At 42.0% G+C, this 19,549-nt stretch overlaps 1 protein-coding gene across 2 annotated transcripts in view; it reads left to right on the forward strand.

Annotated features, from left to right (window-relative positions):
* PLCXD3 (phosphatidylinositol specific phospholipase C X domain containing 3) overlaps positions 1 to 17,927 on the forward strand; it is an 80,740-nt gene extending 62,813 nt beyond the window's left edge. The window contains exons 3-4 of one of the 2 annotated variants that reach the window (XM_058044193.1): positions 10,539 to 10,675; positions 16,125 to 17,927. In XM_058044193.1, the coding sequence (XP_057900176.1) occupies positions 10,539 to 10,675; positions 16,125 to 16,147 (160 nt within the window). In that variant the 3' untranslated portion in view covers positions 16,148 to 17,927. Of the gene's footprint in view, positions 1 to 10,538; positions 14,051 to 16,124 lie in introns of those variants that run through there. The other variant, XM_058044194.1, reaches the window with a different exon arrangement.
* Positions 17,928 to 19,549: the final 1,622 nt, after the last annotated feature.

Raw genomic sequence — 19,549 nt, forward strand, 5'->3', positions numbered from 1 at the left:
AAACTTGAAGACTAGTTGTATATGAGAAAAATATGTAAGAAAACATTTACATGTGATGGTTTCAACCTTAGTGTTTTAGAAATATTGAAGTGTTTTGACAATTTTAAGAGACCGAAGAGTGAGAAAAGAATGTTTAATTGGCTGTGCTGAAAATGAGCTACACATTTAATATATTTTTAATTAACTGAAAAACTGTGTGTTCCTATGTCATTTTGTTTCCACCATCTAATTTTCTGACTTGTTTTAATCACAACATCATTCAAATCAGAGCTGTAATTATGCCCAATTTCTGTTACTTGGATGTGCTGCCTGAAACCCTTACTATATTCTTTGCTTCTTGCTGTCCAAATAGCACTAGGGATGAAAAACTTCTATTTCCCTTCTTTGGAGGTAATTCTTTCTCTTATAATTTTCCCTTTCAACTTTATTAGGTGGATTGCTTCATCATAATCTGTTTGCTGAATGTTTCATGAACAAAGCACATTTTCACCTTTATTCTAAACAGTAAGAAAGTATTAAACTCTAAGGAACCATAAGATGCATCTCTTTACTGTAACTTTCTATTATTTGAATATGGTTATTTTCCTTGCATTTTTCAACTTTGCCTTCCAAATGAATTATTCTCCATATGTCTTTCTGAATAACATATTGTGGAATATACTGAATAAGATACTACGGCAAACAGTCACCTGCACATTTTTCCTTTTTGGTAGTCTCTATATTCAATAGCAAAGAATTAAAATATTGGTGAGATTCACTTTCAATTAAGGTATCTGCAGGAAGAAACAGTGTTTCAGGCTACACCATTAGTCTGAAAAAAATGTGTGTTTTATCTATTTACTTAAGTAATTTAGATTTGTTGCAGCAATGATGTCAGTGGAAACTGAAATGATGTATGAAATTCTGTTACAAGTCGTACAGCAGAGAAATAGTGCTGGCAGCCAGAAGTTTCTTACTAAACCATGCCCTCCATCTAACTGCTCTGCTTTCTCTGCTAGTGTTAGATACCTTTTTTACTAACTTTTCCTGTTACTCAAAAGTGGGATTTTCATAATCACTCTGCTAATTCTTCTGTGTTTTAAGGTTCTGGGCAGGGCTAAATGCTTGTAAAAATCACTTCTTCTACATTGATGTGGTAGATTTTCTTTCATTGTTCTCCACATTAAATTTCAAAGTATTTCCTCCATGCACTACCTTCTATTTTTTTTCCTCTCTAAATCTCTGTCTTCTTTCTTGAATCATTCAAATTTCACGTTTTCAAGAATGTGAGTTTTGTAACAAGGAGATGAGCCAGCAGTAGCAAGTGAAACTCCAGAATGGGGGGTAGCTGAACAGTTCTATGCCTCGAGTACCCAAATAAGTTCCTCAGCAGGAGAGCTCATTGAAAGATCCTAGATAACACACGGTGGCAGCTCCTGGAGAAAACAAAGCCCTTGGCAGAGTCTGGTGGAGGAAACCTTGGCTGTGAATGGTCTGGTACTGGCTACAACATACATCTGTGTCAAAGGAGTTCCATCTCTGCTGTCAGATTCTAACACCTGACTTGGATGCTTTAATGCAGTGATTCAAGTGTAATGGGTGTATGAATAAATCATATCTATTTTTTTAAAGAACTAAAACATGGGGGAGGAAAAAAAACCCAAACCTGTAGCTGTTCCTTTAATTGGTGACAGATATTTTCTTCTGTAAAGCAGTGGTTTTCTGTTTCACAGACAGTGGAATAAGTTCCAATTCCAGTTTCCATATTCCAGGCATATTGTCATTTATGTGAATTTTTTAATGTTTCTTGAACACTCAGATTTCTATGTGGAACTGGGAGCAGGACCAGCTGTCTCACACAGATAAAATATGCCTCATCCACGCACCTGTGTTAATGACTGTTCAGACTTTGTGTTTGGGCTACAAGAGGTTAAAAGGGCTAATGACTGAACACTGCTCTGACCTCCCTGATCACCACTCTGTGATCTGCAAGAGATAACTGATTAACATAGAATCATAGAATGGTTTGTGTTGTAAGAAACTTTTTAAAGGTCATCCTATGCCAGCTCCTGCCATGGGCAGGGACACCTTCCGCTAGATTTGGTTGCTCAAAGCCCCATCCAAGCTGGACTTGAACATTTCCAGGTATGGGGCAGCTGTGACTTGCCTGCTTCACCACCCTTATGGTAAAAAATTGCTTCCTAATATCTAATCTAAACCTGCTCTTTTTCAATTTGATACCATTCCTCTTGTCTTGTCACTCCATGCCCTTGTGAAGAATCCCTCTTTAGCTTTCCTGTAGGCCTCATTTAGGTACTGGAATGAGCTCTATGGTCTCCCTAAAGCCTTCTCTTGATGCTGAATTATTCTCTCAGATGTGATCACAGGAGAGGTACTCCAGCCTTCTGCTTCAGTCCATCATCTTCATGGCCTCCTCTGGACTTACTCCAAGGTTCCATTTTCTTCTTCTTATTTTGGGGGCTCCAGACCTGGATGCAGCAGCCCAGGTGGGGTTTCACCCCAGTGGAACTGAGGGGCAGAGTCCCCTACTCCAGCCCCCTGGCCACAGTGCTCTGGGATGCAGGTGCACCTTGCTGAGCCATGTTGAACTTCTCATCCACCAACACTCCAAAATGCATCCCTGCAGGACTGCTCTCAATCCCATCAGTCCCCAGCCTGGAGTTTGCCCTGACCCATGTGCAGAACCTTGCATTTGACCTTAAACTTCATGAGGTTTGCACAGGCCTGCCTCTCAAGCCTGTCAAGGTCCCCCTGGATGCCATCCCTTCCGTCCCGTGTGTTGATTGCCCCACACAGCTCAGTGTCATCAGCAAACTTGCTGAGGGCATCCTCAATCCCCCTGTCCATGTGACCAGCAAAGATGTTAAACAGCACCAGTCCCAATGCCAGCCCTCGGGGAGCACCACTTGACACAGCTTTCCACGTGGACATTAAGCCACTGACTACAACTCATCAAGTGTGACTATCCAGCCAATTCCAGTCCACCAAGTGATCCATCCACCAAATCCATGTGTCTTCAATTTAGACACAAGGATGCCATGACCATGTCAAATGCTTTGCACAGCTCCAGGTTAGAGAAGCAGTTGATGAGATTGTCTAATTTGATCTGCTGAATCACTGAGAAAAACCAGCCTTTGAACAGAGACATCCTCATAGCAAGTAGTACTTTTCCTTTAAATCCTTTGGCTAGTGTGTATTTTCCATGCAAGGGTAACTACATGTTTTACAGCCTTTTTCAGTCATAACGTAAAAGCCAAACACCATGATTTGTATGGCAGCAGCTCAAACTTTTAGCTCTGTCTTTGCGCTTCAGTTCCCTACTGCATTAACCAAGAGTAGCCAAAATACTAGAGTTGTCTCCTTAAAGAGAGCTCTTGTATTACAGTGTCCAATGAGTCTTTTTCCTCCTGCCTGTATTCCTAATGCTATTAGTTAATGCTCTAGATGCAATGGCTAAACACGGGGGAAAAGGGAAGAATGGGATGTTGAACATTAATTATCTCCAGAAACCACCATTTGCTGCTATTAACTATCCCATTACATTTTTGTACAAGATGTAGGTTTAACAAATTCATTTTACAAATGAACCCAGAAAGCCAACACCAGTTCAATCTAAGAAGGAAGACATCTGGCCCTTGACAACTCTAAGGAATATGCTGCTAAAATAATTACATTAAAAGATGCATGTGACCCAGCATGCTTGTCTGTGTCATTTGAATGGATGCATTTCCAAATTGTATAAAGCAATTGAGGATGACTAAATTAAGACAAGTTTTTCAGAAGAATAAATTCAAGGTTGTTAGATAATAATGTAGGTTGTTCTTGCAACATGGCAGCTCACGTTGCAAGAACAACCTACATTATATAATGACCACTCAAGATCCAGGGAAAGCAATTCCCACTCAATGTTGCCCAAATTTTCTGGTTTGAGTCAACCTGACCTTGGTGGTGCCAATATTATGGCAATGTGACTGCTGCCTAAAGAGGATCCAAGAGTTGTGGAAGTGCATCTGAGGAGTTCCTTTCCAGCCTTTTTGTGCTGGGCTCGTATAAATCTCTGTGCTTCAGTTCATTTGTTCCTTGTTTGTCACATTTCAACAATTAGTGAGGACATGTTACAAACCAAAACTTGTCAATGAGTCAGGTACAGAGGGAGAGCAAAACCACTTGTTCTGTTTCTGTTAATTCAGACTATTTCCATGTGCTGTGTTAATTTTGTCTCTACAGGTCTATTAGCATAACTGAGAGAATTGTAAATTTTGATCAGGGAGTGAGAACAAATGGCTAGCATATAAAAGAGGAGGACCTTTTAAAGTAGTTTTGCCACAGAGAAAATTATGGTAGAATGGTGTACTGTGGAATGGTACCTCAGCCTCATCCTTTGCAGGGAATCTTATTTACAGATGCAGAGTAAATCTTCAGCAGGAGCAGAGTGAGGGCATGGTGAAGACTCTTGAGCAGCATGCCACATTGCCATCATTTCTGGGTGGTCCAGGTGAAACAAATGAGGATGTATAAGGATTTCTGTATGGGGGTGCTCTGAATACATAGAAAGGTATTCTCCCTCACTGGGGGCTTGTAAATAGATTAAACTGAACCAGGAGTGGTTTGTATCACTGATCTTAGTGTAGCTGATCCTGTTCAAGGTGGGCTGCATGAACTTGGATGACTTTTCAAAGTTCTTTCCTGTTGTGATTTCATGCTTCAGTGACACACAGGAAATCCACTGCTCCCACTGGAGCAATGAATTCTCAGTATCCTTGAAAAGCCAAGGTGACCATATGCTGAATTATGGCTGTAGAATTCAGTATTGCTGCAGACAGTAAAACTGAATGGAGAGCAGGGAAATCAAGGAATATAGGAACTCTCAGTCAGAATTGTGTAAGCACAGCCTCCTGCAAAGGGGTGCTGGTTTTGTGCAGCCATAACACCTATTTGCAAAAGGCTGCAGGGAGCAGGGTGTGTGCTTCACTGGAGAGGGAAGAAATGCCACATGTCACTTTGCCCTGGGCATGGAGACCGGCTGCAGTTCTCACTGGTGTTACTGGGAATGGGCACTTAATGCTCAGCAGCATCACACCACGTGAATGGGACCAATTTCTCACTGTGGATTAGGTTGTACTGACTCCCTGCACTCCAGAAGAAAACGTGTTCTCTGCCTTTAGTGATCAAACTCTCATTAAATAGTGAATGGCCATTCTGTTTTGTGTTTGTGAAGCTGCTTTTCCTTCTCCTCTCCTGTGAAAGCTCTGCAGAGAGGAGCGGCTGTTCCGCCATGGGAGGTCCTGTCTTACAGCACTGCTGTTATTAGTCTTCTGTCACACTGTCGGGCTTTCATGACTCAGGCATTAAAAATACCAAATAACCAACCCTCTTTTGGAACTAAAATAGCCTAAGAACAGTTTTTTAAAAGCAAATCTTAATACAAATAATTAGGTCATATTTTCTTTCTGAAAGCTTTTAATGGGAGTAATGATTTTACTGCTTGAACTGAAGAAACTTGAATGCTTAATTATTATTTTTGAACAAAATTCAATGCCATTGAAGTCACTTGAGAGCTTTGATAGATTAAAAAAAAAGAAGAAAGAGGTCTTGAATATTCAGTAACGTTAAAAAGGGCTATGCCTGTTTTGTAGTTGAGGTCAGTATTTCTCAGCAGATCTCTAATGCATCAGAAAATGGTTCCTGAAAGACGAGAAAAACTTAAATATGTGCATATTTCTGTTTATACAAGCAAGCAAGCAGAACAGGGAAAATAGAGGTAATAAAGTAAGTGTCAAAGCTGAGCCTACATTTTACTGGATTGTAAGTGAAAACTGCTGTAGCTATGCTGTATGAGAAAGTATATGGCCCTTCAAAAATAACAAAACAGCTGAGAGTGGTGATGTAGGGCATGCTTGCAGTCATGGTGTGAACCATCTTGATACCCAGGTCATGCCCAAGTTATGAGTACCTGACTAACCTAGTGAGGTGCCACCTGAGATATAAACTTAGATCTCAGAAGAAATGCAGCCACATCAAGCACCTCTGTGTGACTTTGTCCAGCACAGATAGGTCCCTACCACCCAGATCTCCTCTACTCTCCCCCTTCTCATGCAGATTTTGGCAGATGGAAATGCTGCTCCAGAGGACTGCTGGGCACCACTGGTGGTGGCTCTGTCTGCTTCTGTGGAGGTGCAGTGGTGGTGGCTGGGGCTGGCCCACAGCCCTTGCCATGAGGTCCTTCCACATCAGTCAGTTACTGGCTTCACTCCCACCATCCTGGCAGTGAGGGGCAGCTGTCTGGCACCTCCTCGTTTCCAGATTGTGAAAGGAAATGAGATAATGCACACATTCATTCAGGCCAGAAAATTTTTCACCAAGATTCCTGATCTCCATTCATAGTCAAATCAAGGTAACATGCCATTCACCTCCTTCCCTGCCAGTACTCAAGCCCCCCAGCCTTGTGTCTTTGCCCTCCCTAGACTACCCCTCTGCTTCCACCAGGGATGTGGAAAAACTAATTGACTTCAAATGCTGGTCTGTGGGGCAGTGCTGCACTGGCCTGGCAGGATCAGATCTGGCCAACTCCAGCCCAGGTCAGAGGAACTGCAGCAGAATGAAAACAGGAAGAGAGGTAAGAGGAGAGGACTCCTCTCTTTCTCCTGGCACAGCTCTTGTGGAGGAGCACGCCTGCTCTGCTCCCTGGCTCTATGCAAAGACAAGCAGCACCTTCTGTACATGTGGCTCTGGGTGACACGGTGGCTTTGGAACCCAGAGGGGTTAGAAATTATTCCTTGTGATAACTGGGAATGGCCATAAGGGCTGGACTGTACCAGCTGTGGGAGGCACACTAAAGACATCCTCCACAGGAGAGCCAGGACCTGCCTAACACAGAGGCAGTGATGCTCCTAGGGTTTGCAGGCTGAGAGGCTTCTGCCTATATGCTCATGCATAAAATAATTTCTTACAGTCCCAGCAGGATGGGTTGAGTTTGAGTAGCATGGTTTTGGTAGAGGGGGATGCTACACGGATGGCTCCTGTGAGAAGCTTCTAGAAGCTTCCCCCATGTCTGACAGAGAACCACATAAGAATATTTATGAGGACTATGGTAGGTACTGGTCTTTTGTGAGCTCAGTCATATAGGTGGTTTGTTCGCCTGAGTAAAACCCTTGGTGAGAACAATCACTAGTTTGAGGCACAATTTGGAAATTACAAGGCAGGGTGAGCAAGGTTTGTACTGCTACCACAAAGGCACCCCGAGGAATATTAAAGCAGGCTTATTCTAATAATTATTGTGAGCATTTCAGATAAACACTGAAACTGAGCAACATGTGGTTTTTAGAGTCATTGGTGTAATCCACTCGCAGGATGGCACATGGGGAAGAGATCATCTGTATGGTTTTTGCATTAACTTTTGTCATAAAGAGAGCTATAGAGCCGACATCAAATCTTTAAGGTCAGTGGAATGTTTTCTTCAGCTATCTTTTTTTTTAATAGGGTTGTGTTATTTGGCATTGATATGCAAATAAGCTTTTTGTTTGATAATGTGATTCATTTCTGACTTATCTTTAAATGCTTTCTAGTCTCATGAACAAAAGATTTCCGTGACTTTATCTAGCAATTTATGTACAAGCAGAGGGTCATGCAACTGTGTCCTGTATGAAATATCAGTAAAACAAAAATAACCCATTCAACTAACAAAGCCAGCTGTGGATGAAATGGCAAGGCAGGCTGACTGTAGGATAAAGCACTGATCAAAAGGAGGCATGACTTTTTGGTGGAGTCTGACTTACTAAGAACACATCAGGAAAAGGAAATCAGTATTTTGGTCGATATGGGTAAGTGTATGGACAGCAAACTGTAAGCTGTGAAGAAAGAATGATATCAGAACCAGCTTCAGAACAAGTAAAAGACACCAAAAGGAGTTAATTATGCCTCAACGGGGAGTAAAATACCAAGGTTATGAGGAAGGAAGGAAGGAAGGAAGGAAGGAAGGAAGGAAGGAAGGAAGGAAGGAAGGAAGGAAGGAAGGAAGGAAGGAAGGAAGGAAGTGTCGGAAGGAAGGAAGTGTCGGAAGGAAGGAAGTGTCGGAAGGAAGGAAGGAAGGAAGGAAGGAAGGAAGGAAGGAAGGAAGGAAGGAAGGAAGGAAGGAAGGAAGGAAGGAAGGAAGGAAGGAAGGAAGGAAGGAAGGAAGGAAGGAAGGAAGGAAGGAAGGAAGGAAGGAAGGAAGGAAGGAAGGAAGGAAGGAAGGAAGGAAGGAAGGAAGGAAGTGTCGGAAGGAAGTGTCGGAAGGAAGTGTCGGAAGGAAGGAAGTGTCGGAAGGAAGGAAGGAAGGAAGTGTCGGAAGGAAGTGTCGGAAGGAAGTGTCGGAAGGAAGTGTCGGAAGGAAGTGTCGGAAGGAAGGAAGGAAGTGTCGGAAGGAAGTGTCGGAAGGAAGGAAGGAAGGAAGGAAGGAAGGAAGGAAGGAAGGAAGGAAGGAAGGAAGGAAGGAAGGAAGGAAGGAAGGAAGGAAGGAAGGAAGGAAGGAAGGAAGGAAGGAAGGAAGGAAGGAAGGAAGGAAGGAAGTGTCGGAAGGAAGGAAGGAAGGAAGGAAGGAAGGAAGGAAGGAAGGAAGGAAGGAAGGAAGGAAGGAAGGAAGGAAGGAAGGAAGGAAGGAAGGAAGGAAGGAAGGAAGGAAGGAAGGAAGGAAGGAAGGAAGGAAGGAAGGAAGGAAGGAAGGAAGGAAGGAAGGAATGGATACTGCCATTCTCGTAGGTTTGTCCTTGTATCTTTGAGCAGAGTTCAGCAGTACCTTTCACATATGAAGATTCAGTGGAGTTTACAGCTGCTGTGAGCTGTCTTTTGTCACCTTGGTGGTCTGTGCTGTTCCGCTGAGATCTGTCCTGGTTCTGGTTGATTGCAGATCTTTCCAAGCAGTCCAGGCATTGCCAGGTATTTAACACCTGACCTGTGTCCCGTTACAGTTGTGCAGAGTGCAGCTTTTCAGCATTACACAAACTTACATCTGAAGGTGCTGTCTGGGCTCATACGCAGCAGAATGCTTGAGTCTGGTTTTATGAGCTGTGTGCATACATACAAGCACTTCAGTCATACTGAATCAATGACTGAAATAAAATGTATTGCTGATATGTGGGTCTTACAGTAGATTCAAGTACATTTTGGTGAAAGAAAACCTTGGTATTCTTCTGTGAAATCACATAGAGGAATCATTTTAGCTGCTTGGGTTTTATTCCATATTAAATTATTTTTAAAACTGACTGATTCTAGTAGCCACTGACAAGTACAATCTCTGTCTGCTAATAGTTCTCTTTTCTTTAGACCAGTTTTCCTAAAGCTTGTGAGAAAAGATATAGATTCAACATGTTCACCTTCATTTAAATTACTCTCAGACCAAAATTTTCCATGTACCTTGTGTCTGTGAAAAAGGCTGCACAACATGCTGCTTTAGGGGAAACCACAGATTTATAGATCTTAGAGCAAAGGGAGAACACAATGTTCATCTAAACTGACTGCAGTCCTGCCCAGGCTTTAGGTTCTTTTATTTAACTCAGCAGCTTGGGGTTGACCAAAAGTATAATTTTGGAACGATACCCAGGCTTGATTTAAAGACTGCTGCAGAGTTTGTCACAGACATTGGGATTTTGTACCAATGGTCAATTACCCTTTCTCTGAAAAATGCCCTTTCTCTGAAAAATACACTTTCCCTGAAAAATGTGTACCTTATTTTTGGAACTCTGTTAACTTCTTTCTCCTAAATCCTGGATTTTGCTGCTTGACAGCCTTAGCAGGACTAAGGAGCCTTTTATTTTTCTCAAAGATGTTTCTTGTGATTGTTAGTTTGTATTTGCGCAGAAAAATGTCAGAAAAATTTCTTTATATTCAGAAGCACAGTTAGGCAGATATCCTTTAGACCCCAGTATTCCTGCGCTAAGGATCTGACATAATTAAAATCTGCCATCTTAGAAAAGAGTTGATATGACTATGGTGCTTTCTGTTTCAGTTACCAACCACTGGTTTATGATTAAGTCTAATTAATTCATGGCTTGGGTATCAGTACTGGTGAAGAAAGGGTTTTTGGTATATGCTGTACTTATACAGTAGGAATCATGGTTGTTTCTGTGTTCCTCAAAATACTATTTTCAGCATTTCCTTGTGCGTGTCAAGCATGCTTTGCAAATGGCTTGAGTTCTCTGTTACTGTTTTTTCCATAAGCAAATCCCTTGGAGTCATATTTTGATGATATCAAAAAATATCTTGTCCATGGTCCAATTTTGCCTTGTGTCTAGGCAAAATCAATAATTACTCTAAGCCTGCATTATCTTCCTTCCATTCTTTTCCACTGAGAAGTTGAAGTGCAGTGAACATATTATTTCCCCAGAGAATGAAAATTAAAAAGAATTTTCAAAAAGCTTGAGCAGTCACCTGTGTCCTGTCTCACTTGGTTTCTTTCCCTTAGGAACCAAGTAAGATTGATGGGAGACACTGTCAGTAGAACCTGCCTTGATGCATTTGTCTCAGTCATTTATGAGTAATTATTGTTCCTCTTTTCTCCTCAGGGCTCTTCCTGCAATGATGGAGTGGGTCCGAACTCAGAAGGCAGGAGAGAGTGGTGTGAATATTATCACTGCAGATTTTGTAGAACTTGGTGACTTTATCAGCACAGTCATAAAGCTCAACTATTCTCTGGATGAAGGTGAAGATGACACTACTTGATAGTACTGTGATATGTGTGTTGTTGTGTTATTCAGAATTTGAAAAAAAAGAAAGATTGTATTCTAAAAGGATTCTATTGTAAAACACTCATCTTCTTGTAACACACTGAGGTGTTTAGGGCTTTAGTGGGTGGGCATAAGGGAAATGTTTTCATCATTTAGGATCATTTTTCATATTTGTGTTTAGTGTGAAGAGCAAAACTAAACATGTTTACAGTGTTTGATAAAAGAAGGCCATTTACTGGTTCTCCATGAGGTACCAAATGTGATTCATGTGTCTTCTGTGGTTATGAACAGTGCCAAGAAATTTGTTGTTTTCAGAGCAAGGGGATGTATATATTGTCCTCTTCCTGCTCACAGCAGGATTCCCAATGGTGTGAGCATTGCACCAGGAGACTGAGGACAGTATATCTGGCACAAAAATTTTCAGCTGCTACATTTCATCTGTTAGGTGGTTTAACTGATCATATTTATCAATGAGCTGCAGGTTTAAATGCCTTTGTGATGTAAATCCAAAGTCATGCTTCTAACACATGCATAATCAGTGACAGTAAACATGACGTGCTATGTACCATAATCAGTGGACAGTAGACATCATGTACTGTGTAGCTTGCACAAAGCACAGATGGAATCCTGCTTGTTTTTCATTCTCAAAAGGGGGTTTTCCAATGTCTCTGCCTCAGGTCAAGCCAGCAGGTATGTGATACTGGCCTAACTCTGTAATCACAGAAAGGCCTGGGTTGGAACCTTAAAGATTATTTAGTTCTAACACTCTGGCCATTGGCAGGACACTTTTCACTAGACCAGGTTGCTCCGAGCTCCATCCAAAGCCTTGCTTTACACATTTTCAGGCATGGGCATCCACAGCTTCTCTTGGCAACATGTTCTAGCGCCTCATCACCCTCACAGCAAAGAATTTTTTCCTAATATCTAATCTAAACCCACTCTCAGTAGCCACTCCCCCTTGTCTGTTGCTACATGCCCTTGTAAAAAGTCTCTCTCCACCTTTCTTGTAGACTCCCATCAGGTACTGGATGGCCAAAATTAGGTCACCCCAAAGCCTTCTCTTCTCCAGATGGAACAATCCCAATTCTCTCAGCCTTTCCTCATAGGAGAGTTGTTCCATCCCTCTAATCAACTTCATGGCCTCCTCTGGGCTCACTCCAGCCGGTCCCTGTCCCTCCTGTTCAGAGGCCCCCAGCTCTGGATGCAGGGCTCCAGGTGGGTCTCAGCAGAGCAGAGCAGAGCAGAGGGGCAGAATCCCCTCCCTGCCCTGCTGCCCACGGGGCTCTGGGTGCAGCCCAGGACACGTTTGGCTCTCTGGGCTGGGAGTGCCATGGCTGGGCCATGTGCAGCCTCTCACCCACAGCACCCCCAAGCCCTTCTGGGCATGGCTGCTCTGGGGCTGCTCATGCCCAGCCTGGGCTGGCACCAGGGGCTGCCCGTGCACTCGGTTTTGTTAAACCATGTGAAATTCCCATGGACACACTTCTTGAGCTTGTCCACATTCATCTGGATGGTATCCCACCCTGAAGGTGTGTCAATAGCGCCACTCAGCTTAGTGTTACCTGTAAATATGCTGAGGGTGCACTTGAGTCCTCATCTGCATCATTAATGAAGATATTAAATAACACTGGTCACAATATGAGCCTCTAAGGGACAGCTGCTGGTCCATATTTTCCCTGGTTCCATCAGGAACACAGGTAGGCCAGCTTTGAGTGCCACTTCTCCCCAGGATTAATCTTATGTAAGAGCCTGATCCCGTGCCCTGAATATGGAAATGACTTTGTTTAGCATGGATTACCAAAAGGTGAGTTGTGCATACTCTAACATGTGCAGTATTTTGTCCTGTAGTGGAAACCTGATTTCTGCAAGACTGAAACTGCCCTTAAAAGTAGATGCAGTCTAAGCTTCTCTTTAAGGCAGCTATGAGCAGAACACTTTTCCACTGATTACAAAAAATCAGTGCCAGTTTCATCAGTGAAAAGTTCCTGTACTGAAGAATGCAGTAGTTCAATTCTAGCTAATAACAGTACTCTATAGTCCTTAAATTGTCTGTGGGATACAATACTGCCTAACACAAGGTTGAAAATCTACTGAATGGCACTGTTCCAGCAACAAAATCGCTGATCATCCTAGCTTTAAAAAAACATGTATAAAAAGTAAATGGAAAATTCAGTAATTTATAAAATGAGAGCAACTGTATGACATTGCAATTGTATGACGCCTAACTGGATAAAATACAGGCAGTCTCATCTCCCGGACACATCAATAGACACTCATGCGACTTTGGAAAATAAAACATCTCACCTGTACAAAACAATAGATGCTATAACATCTCACAAGGGAGTGTTTGAAATATTGCAAGGATTTATGGGATAGAATTAAAGTGAAATTTCACTTGATATTACTAGAACTTTTGGTTGAGTGAGAAGAGAGAATTGCATCATACAGTCCATTGCTCTTTTATGTCAGATGATAATGACTACTGTCTCCCATCAGAGTTTAGGAATTCAGAAATGGCCATATTGAACAGATAGGCAACAAACATTATAAGGGGTTTCTTAGCTTTAGTTTAGGGAGTGAAATAAAAAGAACACTTCCTGCTGTTTTGTACTTGGAAAAAGAGTATGCACATGTGAATGTAGAATAAAGAATAATTTAGGTGTATGTGTAGTATAATGACACTTTTAAATGTGTGTATATAACACATGCATCCTTGTACACTTGCATAATGATCTTTGGGGTTGTGGACAGGACTACTATAAATTTGTTTGAAAAAAACCATGTAGCTGTTATGAAGTCATGATGGCTCTTTCAGTAGCATTCTCTTCTGTATATGTTAGGACTGTACAAGTCATCCCAAATGAAATCTGTGATCTAAGCTCGTTAGGTTTTTTATGGCATTTAAACTTCATCCAGACCATGTCGAAAATTTACCTAGAGTCACAAGTCATGGTTTTGCTGAACAAAGGGTATGACTTTAATGCTTTCACCCACAACTAAGCAAGTTATTGAGTGGCTTGATAGTCTTTGTTTCTGGTTTCCATAGGCTCTCCCAGTAAAATTTATGTAACAGATATATGAAATAAAACATGAAAATAAATTTTGAGCCCACTTCTCTGTGGATGTCCTACATAAAAATATGAAAATGTTTGCTTATTTAATGACAGTGTAGTGTAAAGTGCTCTGTTTTCCATTTAGCTGGAGTTGGTTGTTTCCAGATTCCTCCTGTGATTCTTCAGCTGCTCAAATATAGCCAAAAGAGTTAATCTATAATTTTAATACAGTAAAGTGATCCAAATCATTGGGTGGAGTGAAAATTAGATTTCTTTTTTTTTTTTGCCTTTTTTTTTTTTTTTTTTTTTTTTTTTAAATTTTATTCTGGCTGAAATTCTGTTTCATCTGAGAGCACCAGCACCAGGTTTCTGGTGGTACCCCTGCTGAAACACACACCAGACACACCAGGCTTTTCGCTTGCTCAGAGGTGTACTCTAGGCAAATGCTTTGCTGTATTTTAAAAAGTGTATGTGTGTGTGCCTGTATATATGAATAAGTATAGAGCTATCTAGAGTTTGTTACTATTGTTGTGAAATGTTTGCTTAGTGTCAATTTTATTCTAATTCTCATTTGGAAATAAATAAAAAGTAAAAGCAAAGCAAAAAAGAATCCTCTGACAAGAAACAATAACAGACAAAATTTATCATTTGTCCATTAATGGGGAAGGATGCTAGCAAAATCTTAAATTCTGGTCAGAAAAAATGTGTTTTCATTTAGCTGTCAATCTTTCTATTGGAGAAGCACAGCACTTTATGGTAGGAACAGGTAAACAAACTTGCCTTAATAACTAAAAGAAAAAAGTGCATGTGGGGATATACTATCCATGCTCTTCTGAAGATTTCATCTGAGAGGGCCTAAAACTCTAAGTCCTGATAGAGATGCACTCCCTGTTGATGTTGTTTGGGGATCTTGCCAAAAAAGAACAAGCCAGAAAGTACTATGCAGCACAACTGGACCGTTCAAGAGCCCAGTTTTGCCACCCATATGCAGCAAAAATTGTCTTTGATTTCAACCAGAAATGTGCTTGCAGGATTGGGTCAGATGTCTTCTTCTGATCCCATGAACTTGGAAGGTTTCTTCACATGTATTATGAGGAATCTTGCATGGCAAATTAGTTGGCTGTAATTAGCCCATCAAGGAAAAACACCTGTCTACACTATTGATCTGTATAAGCATCTACTTACTCAAACTGTCATGTCATTCACTGCCAAAACATTTTTTTCCTTCTTCTGCTTATTTTCCCCCTCACTATGTTCATCATGTATACATTGAGTGCTCTTGTTTTCTGGCAGTTTCATGTGATTTCTTAATCCTTTCTTTTCACCCATACTTGGAAAATGGCAACTGTGCTGCACAAACAGAATGTCTCAGCTGTGTAAACCCACCTGGCTCCGTTTTTCAGTTTACACATGCTGAGATATCTTTGTTCCATACTGATCCAACCTGCAGAAATCCAGTCCAAACAGGAGGTGGTTCCTGGAGTGCAATTCCTGCCTTGTATGGTGAGGGGAGAATCAGAATCAGACCACAGGAACATAGTTTTAGAATTAATGGGTTATTTGAATTCTTTTGCTGTTGGATACATTACTGGTTTTGTAGGTCCTGCTATTTCAAAACATTATTTTAAATGTAAGCATGTATATATATACATAAAAATATATATGCATGCATGGCTGAGAGGGAATGTATGATCCTGTTGCTGGGCTCAATCTTTCTGTCATACTCATACAAATCTAGACAGTTTCTACTAACTTCAAAGTAGTTACTAAGCCTTTACCCTGAGATGAGAGTGAGCAGAGAGTCACTGTGTAGTAATGATAGGCTGTGTTGCAAATGAAATTTAAAAATATGGAGCTTAATTCCACAAAATAAAAAAAGATAGCAGAGTGCCCTGAAAACACAGTTCCAGTGCTGTTTATCCTCAATTTAGTATATGAAGCACTAGTTATTAGTAACTGATTAGGCCATTTGGTGATTTCAAGAGTTCAGGTAACACCATTTCAAAGTTCTAAATTCCTTTTCAGTGAAGTAAAAGCTAATAGTGTATGATGTATTTGCCATGTCTCAGTGGTAGCTTCTGTGTTACATACAGTCAGTGTTGTTCTGAATTGTATATGTTTACCCAATGATGAGGTTAAAATATGCTGTATAGTATGTGTAATGTACTGATTACAAGTATTTGGAGTTCAGTGGTCTATTTAGTTTTTACTGTGCTGCTGTTTCGTAGATATGTGTGTAAATGGGATTATGGATTGTCTACAGTGTACGAGGAAATAATAATTAATCCTAAAGGAAAAGGGCAGTTATGTGACCTGCCTTAATGCATTAGGATAATATTGTTAAATCTCATAGTTATCGGTTCTGTTTCAGATGTTACCAAGGGTTGTCCATAGAGCTGACTCCCTCACTTTCTGGCATGAAGGAGTTAAACTTGAAGTTACTTGGAGCTCACTTACAGATTTGTAAATACAGAATAGGATGTTTGCCTGATCAACTGCCTTGACTGTACAAGGTGGCAAAGACATGGTTTCCAGTGTGTTACAGATCAAATCACTTCTGCACATACACAGCCCCTGCTGATGTCAGCAGGAATTGTGATCATGTAATTGAGTGGCCTCAAATTCATCTTCTGGAACATAGTCATGATAGGAGGATGGGGATATCCTGGCTTTAAGGAAGTGCCTGGATGCTATGCAATACTGCTCATGTCCTGTGTTGGAACATAGCTTTAAATTTGCAGGAAGAGCTTTGAACTTTGCTCCAGTGTAGGTTGGACCTATCAAAAAAAAAATCCTTATGTAAAAATTGTGAATGCCATAGGCTGATCAGCATGGCCTGGCCTGCCCATGTATACAGCATTCTGCTTTCAGGAATTGTGGCAGCTTTAAATAAAAAGACTCTAATAATTCTCTATCCCTGCAGGGCCTACTTAGGAATCTCTACATTGCCTACAGGTACAATTCCTGTACTATTCCCCCAGCTAGACCTGGCTTTTTCCCTTCATGATTTATGTTTAGGATGCCTGGTGCCAAGAGTAATTAGGATAGAGGAACTAACTGAACACAGCGAGTGCCCACCTTGTGCCTGGCTGGTTGGAGTAGGATGCCTGCCCTCCAGCAGCGCGTTTGGTATGAGGTCAGCTTCGGTCAGATCCACCTCAACAGTGACTGAGGGAGGGCACAAGTCTGATTTCAGAGCCTCTTCAGTTGTCCAGTTAAAATGCAGCATCTTCCCACTTCTCTCCTTTGCCTCTGCTCAGTGCTGCTTATCTGGACTTGTGCATGACATCCCGTTACCTGCCAGCTGTAAATATTAGATATTTGTCAACCTCAGTGCATCACAGCAGTCCACATGGTTGTAAAAGATGTTAAGTGTGTGGGGCTAAAAGCTGGAAGTGGGCCTCATCTGATGTCCCGGGATGGTTTATCTCCACGTTCCGAGTTATGCACACACATCCCCTTGAAGAGGCATCACCTTGGCCAATGAGTATCTCCTCAGAAGGAGGTGCACTTAGAGGTTTTTGTTTCTGCAGCAAGATTGCATGTACTAATTTCTCCTTCAGCCTTTGGTCCTACAGAGGTCAGTTTGATTGGAAAAAAATCCTCAAATAGCTGCAATTAGTTTTGCTGTGAAGCGGGGATCCTTAAAGCAGAATCCTGGAGTTATTTGTAATTACTGTTACTGAAAATAAAAATACGTGGTTAAAACCACAATTTTTAAAAGAAAAAGAAAAATTATATGGGCTTGCCAGGACAGTTAAATTTTTGACTGCCTCAGTCATCAGTAGTTTAGTATCATCTAGGTGATGATTTTTAGCATGTTGTTGCCACACTGCCTCCTGACACTGTTCAGGGTCTCTGTACAGAAGCCTTATTAGTCCCAGTGAGCATTAATGCATTTGAATGACTTGTCTCCATTTTGGTGGGAAGGATGATTGTGTAACACTGAGAACATGGAGCTCCCTGTGTGTTATGCCCACAAAGGTTCACAGAGCTGCACCTTCTCGTTTTAGGATCTGTTTAATGGTACTTTAATAAATGTTGTGTTAAAAATGCTTACAGTTCTGTATAGCAAATGTGAATTTTTATGACAAGAATGTGCATTTAGAGTAAAAAAAGTAATATAAAATCCAGTTTCTTTGTATCCAGTGAAACATCTAATAAAGCTCTGGTACCTGTATTCTTGTTTTATGGCTTCATTGCTTCATTTAAGGCTTTTCATGTGAGAGGCTTTTTTAGCACAATTTGGGGTCATGGGGTGGAGCCATATATTAGACACAGGCTTTGCTCTTATGTTAGGGGTGTACATGGACTGTCCCGTGGGGAATTGCACTGGCAGTCTCCTTTTGACTTGGTTATTGTAGGGACCCTGCAATACCATGGGATGCTGTGAGTGTCCATGATGTGTCCATGCTGTCCATGGTGTGTCCATGCTGTCCATGCTGTCTGTGGTGTGTCCATGCTGTCCATGGTGTGTCCATGCTGTCCATGCTGTCTGTGGTGTGTCCATGCTGTCCATGTTGTGTCCATGCTGTCCATGGTGTGTCCATGGTGTGTCCATGCTGTCCATGGTGTGTCCATGCTGTGAGTGTCCATGCTGTCCATGGTGTGTCCATGCTGTCCATGGTGTGTCCATGTTGTGTCCATGCTGTCCATGGTGTGTCCATGCTGTGAGTGTCCATGCTGTCCGTGGTGTGTCCATGCTGCCAGGGACACAGTGGGCTCTTGGCTACTCTTTTCCCCAGTGGGGCTGTCCAGCCCCAGTGTGCCCAGGCAGCAAAGCACAAGAGCTGGCAGTGCAGCTCATGCCCCTGGGGTTGCCTGGAATGTGGGAATTGCCCTTGTGGAGTGCCAGCCTGTCTCGCTGTGCCCTGGGCCATCCCACAGTCCTGCCCAGCACAGCACAGCACAGCACAGCCCACCATGGAGCAAACCAAAGCTGGCCTGCAGGAGCAGTGGAGCAGACTGACTGCTGCCCCAAGTCTGGCTCCAGGACACTGTAGTGAGGAGGGGAGTCCCTCCAACTTCTCCCTGGTGTCTCCTGTGGGGTGCAGGGACCCCCCTCAGAACTGGGCGCAGAAAACTTCCCTGCAAGAGTGCTCTGTACACAGGAGCAGCAAGCAGCTCATCTTCCAGCCATATTTGGGTGTGGTATGTTAAAAGCTTAAAGCCTTTCTGCATGGCACAAGCTTGAAATTTAAGGTTTGGGTTACTTTTTCTTCCTAACAAGGCCAGAAATTTTGTTTTCCAGGACAGCTTCTGTTGCTCAGTTCCTACCATGTCACAGGCAAACAAAGCCCCAGTACAGTGCCCTCCTACTCTTTTTGAGCTCTCAGTTGGCCCAGGTGAAGGCTGAAGGGTTGCAGTAGAAGAGGCCATGAAAGATGAGCAAGTCTCAGTGTCTCCCTGCAGAAACCCATGAATTAAATTTGCCTGCTGCTTAAAATGTCTCCCTACTTCTTTCTACTCCACAGGTACCATCTTACCAACAGGTCCGTGTTAATTGGTCAGTACACAGACTAAATTTTCACCATTGCTTAAGTGGTTACTAAACAGTAAATGCAGGTGTTACTTTGGATCAGTATCAATCAACAAAACTTCTATCTCTTCTTTAAAATGTTGGAAGTGATACCAAAATTTCATATGGTTATTAAAAGCTAGCCAAAATGCATACAGAGGGATAAAAATCTGGAGCTCTTGACAATGTATTGCTACTGGACTAGAGCATATGTGGGATGGCACACATTGCAGCAGGAGCTGGTCAGCTGGAAGGGGAGTCAAACATGGGGTTGATTT

Source organism: Melospiza georgiana, chromosome Z (genome assembly GCF_028018845.1).
Source record: "Melospiza georgiana isolate bMelGeo1 chromosome Z, bMelGeo1.pri, whole genome shotgun sequence".
In the NCBI taxonomy this organism is placed as follows: domain Eukaryota; kingdom Metazoa; phylum Chordata; class Aves; order Passeriformes; family Passerellidae; genus Melospiza; species Melospiza georgiana.